General features: G+C 39.4%; 2 protein-coding genes across 2 annotated transcripts in view; one reads left to right on the top strand and one right to left on the bottom strand.

Annotated features, from left to right (window-relative positions):
- LOC138052889 (pyruvate dehydrogenase E1 component subunit alpha, mitochondrial-like) overlaps positions 1–3,775 on the bottom strand; it is an 11,498-nt gene extending 7,723 nt beyond the window's left edge. Inside the window, exons 1-3 of the mRNA XM_068899483.1 lie at positions 3,624–3,775; positions 2,241–2,309; positions 1,055–1,228 (exon numbers count right to left, since the gene is read on the bottom strand). Of these exons, the coding sequence (XP_068755584.1) occupies positions 1,055–1,228; positions 2,241–2,309; positions 3,624–3,677 (297 nt within the window). The 5' untranslated portion in view covers positions 3,678–3,775. The remainder of the gene's footprint in view (positions 1–1,054; positions 1,229–2,240; positions 2,310–3,623) is intronic.
- A 730-nt stretch (positions 3,776–4,505) lies between these two features.
- LOC138052890 (uncharacterized) overlaps positions 4,506–5,000 on the top strand; it is a 59,926-nt gene continuing 59,431 nt past the window's right edge. Inside the window, exon 1 of the mRNA XM_068899484.1 lies at positions 4,506–4,887. Coding sequence (XP_068755585.1) covers positions 4,772–4,887 — 116 coding nt within the window. The 5' untranslated portion in view covers positions 4,506–4,771. The remainder of the gene's footprint in view (positions 4,888–5,000) is intronic.

Raw genomic sequence — 5,000 nt, forward strand, 5'->3', positions numbered from 1 at the left:
AAGAAGGTAACAGTTTGTAAGTTGTTATTAACCCATTGATAACTCAAATGCCCTAGGATTACCCCTGTTGACGAGTAAAATTGTTGGCATTAGACAGAGTAAATCTGTTTAGTCTCATCCCAGGGGTCAATGGGTTAATGTACATGTAGATGTATCATCTACATGTAAATGTGGCTAACATCGAAAAAAATAGAAGCATGCTGGCCAGAAGTTTTCTTGTGCTGTGGGAGCGCCCGGAGACATTGCAAGGTCACATGGTGCTCAACCTTGTGGATCTTCACAGATCTACGAGGTAAGGTACTGTAAGTGTGATTCCATTAAAGACAAGACTTTCACTGATTAAGTGTGACAGGTGCCATGGTTACCTCCTTGCTGTGGGTGGTCAGTATGACCACCACAGTATCGTAACTGTAAGGCACCTCCCTCCAAACGAGTTTAAACTCACTCACCTCTAAAGCAGCCCCCATTAATGAGTAAAATCGTTTGGGGTTGGACAGAGTTTTAGGTAAACATGAGTCAATGAGTCATGAGTAAATGAGCCATGAGTCAAGTTAGGGGTTGATATACAAAGGCAGTTTTGTCAGAACTGGCCGACCAGGTTCATTTGTTTGCAAAGAAAATGCAACGATTGGAAGGAACAATAATTATTGTATGATAATCGCTCGCATTCTTCTGAAGGAGTATGTCGTTGATGTTCATTTGAAAGCGTTGTACATGTAAGAGTTAAGTCCTTCCAAATGCCCGGTCTTGCTGGTCAGTTCTGTCAAATAGAAAGCATCCTAAGATTACCAGCTTGGACCCTTCTCTCTTGAGAGTGAGACTTCATACAGATTTTACTCTGTCCAACGGGGGTTTCTTGTTTCATGAGTCAATGAGTCATGAGTCAATTTGCCATGAGTCAAGCTATGAGTCAGGTCAGTGGTTTAAATGAATTAGGTTAGGGTTAGGGTTAGGGATAGGGTTAGTTAGAAAAAATAACCCTAAATGCACACTAATCTTTAACATAATATTGCGTATAAAGAATTTAACACTGTAGTCATTGTTGTCAACACACCTGTCCAGAATATAAATGACAGAAACCTCTGATAGCCTTAGATTTGTACAGAGTACTTGCAGCATTTTCCATCCTTCGAATGACCTGCATTTGCCTGTAGAAATAGAGGCCATCTTCCCTGGTCAGAACTCCTTTCTTGGCTGGTCCAGTTTCTAATCTATGAATGGGACAATCCTAGGAAACAATAATTATTATCAGGAACCCACGCCCCGGAGCCTACAGCTCCCATACTAGGCCTACATGTGTATGTAACAGCATTTTTACAGACCGATCTAATTTTAGACTACATGTATCTTTTCCGGAAAAAAACAAAGACAGTTCCGGTTTGGTGACCCTATGACGTCAGCTTAATTTCTTGTAATTGGTCACTGGGCTCCTGTGGGAGTCTCATTAGTGGGAAATTCAATCTAAAAATAAATCGGTCTGTGAAAACGCCGTGACACGAACACAGTAGAGTTGTAGGCTCCGGGTCATGGGTTCCTGTTATTATTATTATTTCTTATAAGTGTTGCTGTGATCAAAGAGTCAATCCCCTAGCTGTCTTTTTTAAATGCCAAAATTGTGTCTGCTCACCATCCAACAAATGAATTTAAAGGCACTGTTAGACTGTGAAATATTCAATCAAGAATTTTCCTTTATTTGTTTCCTTTCATTTGTGGAATTATCTTTGAGAAATATTTTATAAAAGCAATAGAGGACTTTTTTCATGATTCCATAGCCTCATCTAAACACTCAGGAAAGTTGGGAGAATTCTCGACAGTTACTGTCTCGAATTCTCCCAACTCCCCTTTGTGTTTAGATGAGGCTATGGAAACACAGAGTGGGAGGCGCGGTGGCCTCATGGTTAGAGTGCTTGACTCCGGGTTGAGTGGTCCGGGTTCAAGTCCTGGCCGGGGACATTGTGTTGTGTTCTTGGGCAAGACAATTTACTCTCACGGTGCCTCTCACCACCCAAGTGTATAAATGGGTACCAGCGAAATGCTGGGGGTAGCCCTGCGATGGACTAGCATCCCATCCAGAGGGAAGTAAAAAACTCCTAGCCGCTTCATGCTACGGAAACCGGAGATAAACGCCGGCATGAAGGGCCTTCTGGCTCATAAGCAGAGATGGAAACACGAAAAACGTCCTCTATTGCCTAAACAGTACTAATAAAATTCAAGGAGTGATACTGTATGACAATACTTACTGACAATTCAAATTCTGCTTCGTTCACTTCGCTTGCGAGCCCCCTTGTCCTTACAAGCAATCCTAGAAACTGGAACATAATGATAACAATAATAATAATATTATTACATAGATACTGATGAAATACAAGGATTTTCCTTTATACTTTTAATAATATACATGAAAAAATTACTCCATTCTGGTTGGCTGAGAGAAGTGCAGTTTTCAGGTAACATAGTGCAGAAAAGAGATTAGTCAGTGCAAAAGGTAATAAACCAAGCATTCTGACTGGTCAATGAGCAAACAAAGTCAGAGAAAGCCAATCAAATTTATGCGAGCCCTGGATGGTGCAATTTATCCTGCAATGATTGCATAATACGGGTCTGTTGTTTCTGCTTACCAATCTCATATCTTTTCATGTACCGTATATTATTAACTACTGAATAACCGAGAGTGAGGTCATCACGGCAAAATCTCAAACTGGGGCCTGGGCGTATAGACCTGGCCATAGCAAGCTCAATTCAGCATTGTAGTCCAAGGTTTGAGATTTCGCTGGAACGACTGAACGGTCAAGGTTATTTACTTAAAGCTGATTATTATATGGCTAACAGAATAGTTCTAAAGAGGAAAAAACATAATTTGCATAATCCATAATCAGCCCATGGGCATTACAGGAAAATAATGCCCTAGCCATGAGAATTTTGCATTTAAGTCTAAGGACCCATTTCAAATAGCATGGCTCGCTAGCTCGCACATTGTCCCAACTCATCAGACTGTCTTACATCGGCAGAAACACTAGCCATATAATAATGTAATCACACGTTTTTTCTTGTGGAATTTGAAATAAATAAGCACTCGCACTTAATTTTGTTCGTCTTTCAAAAAAATTACTTGTGCTTATTTACTCCAAATTGCACGCGAAATCACGTGGTTACCTAAACTTATACTTATACATGTACAATGTTGGTTCAGACTCTGAGCTGCAAACATCTCATCTTCTTCATTTCCCTGGATAAACATTTATCATCTCCTTCATTACAATAAAAAAAAATCTTTCTATAAACAGGGTTTAATTGTTTCCATTTGATGGAGCTTTGAGTTTGAAGTATTAGCGTCAAAGATCTGTAAATAAAGCTGTAATTTTAACAAATCAAATAAAGTTGAGTGATTCGAGAATGCTCGATGAAAGTGAAATGTACAGTGAACGTGTCATTTTGTTTTTCATTGATACAACGGTGCCGGAAAATATGTAAATTGCGTTTCAAATGCTGACAACTTCCTGCATGATTGTCCTCCCCATCAGGCTAGGACATATATAGGAAAACTTGCTCAAAAATCCAAGATGGCCTCCTGTAGACCATAAATCCACGAGTATTTTGAAGGAAACATCAGGCATACAACTAACCGTTTTCTTTAGAGACGAAGTGGTCGTCAGTGACCTAAATCCTGTCCTGAGCATGATCTTGCTGTTAAAAGGGAGGAAAATGGAAGGAAAACAAGCAAATTTTCCCTAAAGAGTGTATGTAAAGCCCAGATCCTCTCCGATGAATCTGGTGAGAATGGGAGAGGGGTGGGTAGAATCTCCCTGCTCGGGGAAAAAAATGAGAATGAACGTTTTTATCTTGAGGGAAACTTAATCTGGTTTTAGCAAAGTACACTGAACGTCTGTTTTCATGGAAGCTTGAAATCACTGCGTTTCTATCGAGTCCTTTGGAGAATTGGGTTGGTTTTGATAATTAAACCAATATCTACGCTTTTGTACATTATGCTTTTAGCTGCTTTTGTTTCCCCACTAAAATGCTCCACCTTAATGCTCTAGTTCTCCCACTACGATGCTCGCTCTCCCCAAAAAAAGTCACTAAAATGCTCGGATAATGCTCATTATACAAACGGTTTTTTAAATTTAATTTCAACATTTTTATCAGGCATTTCAGGGTGTTTCTAACACCCTTAGGTGTTATCACTTACCAATACATCCAATTGTTGATAGTAACAACAACGTTTTAATGTTTTTAAATATAGCCAAAAAAAAATCCTTGAAATCATCTACGAAGCTAAGAACAGAGAGTAGTTGACTATCCCTAGAAATTTGAGTTTTAGTATTCATTTTCTCTAAGAGAAATAATTTCTTTTTTAGTTTCTCGAAAAAACTACTACCCGATCGCTCGCAGCCCAATTGCGGATCTTGTAAGCATATTTTTGAGCTTCTTTGTTTAAATTAATGTACTTTTTCTGCTCACGCGATCTATCACAGTCGATCAAAAGTTCTCATAAATTATGCAAATTTGGTATAAGTTATATTTTTACGCAGCTGGGTTATTTGTGGCTGCCTTGTGTCTTTTGGGGACTGTGGTTACTTCCTTTTGTGCTCTGCATGACTGGGAAACGCGTAATATTTTGGAAAGTTCAAAACGGCAAATATTGCTTGTGGTTTTTTTCCGTTTAGGATGACGGGATGCATGCTCATTTGCCAGTCCACGTTTCATCAAATGCGCACTACGGCTTGAAAGGAGAAACTTCGCTTAGTGCTTGATTTTTATTTACTAAAGTGCTATGGCGCAGGATATCTACATTGATGTGAATTATCTGACTGAGTCAGAAAGGGATGCTATCCTCCAGGTATTAGCCAAAGATGAGGATCTGAGAAAGCAAGAAAAACGAAGAATAAGGTAAGTTCTTAAGAGTTGCGCGAATGTGTGACAACGGTTGTCGTTTCACTCCGCACTTGTTGTAACTCAAGTGTCGGATTTTAACCTGTATTCATTTCTTATGAACCTTTCTT

This window comes from Montipora capricornis, chromosome 6 (genome assembly GCF_036669925.1).
Source record: "Montipora capricornis isolate CH-2021 chromosome 6, ASM3666992v2, whole genome shotgun sequence".
Taxonomy (NCBI): Eukaryota; Metazoa; Cnidaria; class Anthozoa; order Scleractinia; family Acroporidae; genus Montipora; species Montipora capricornis.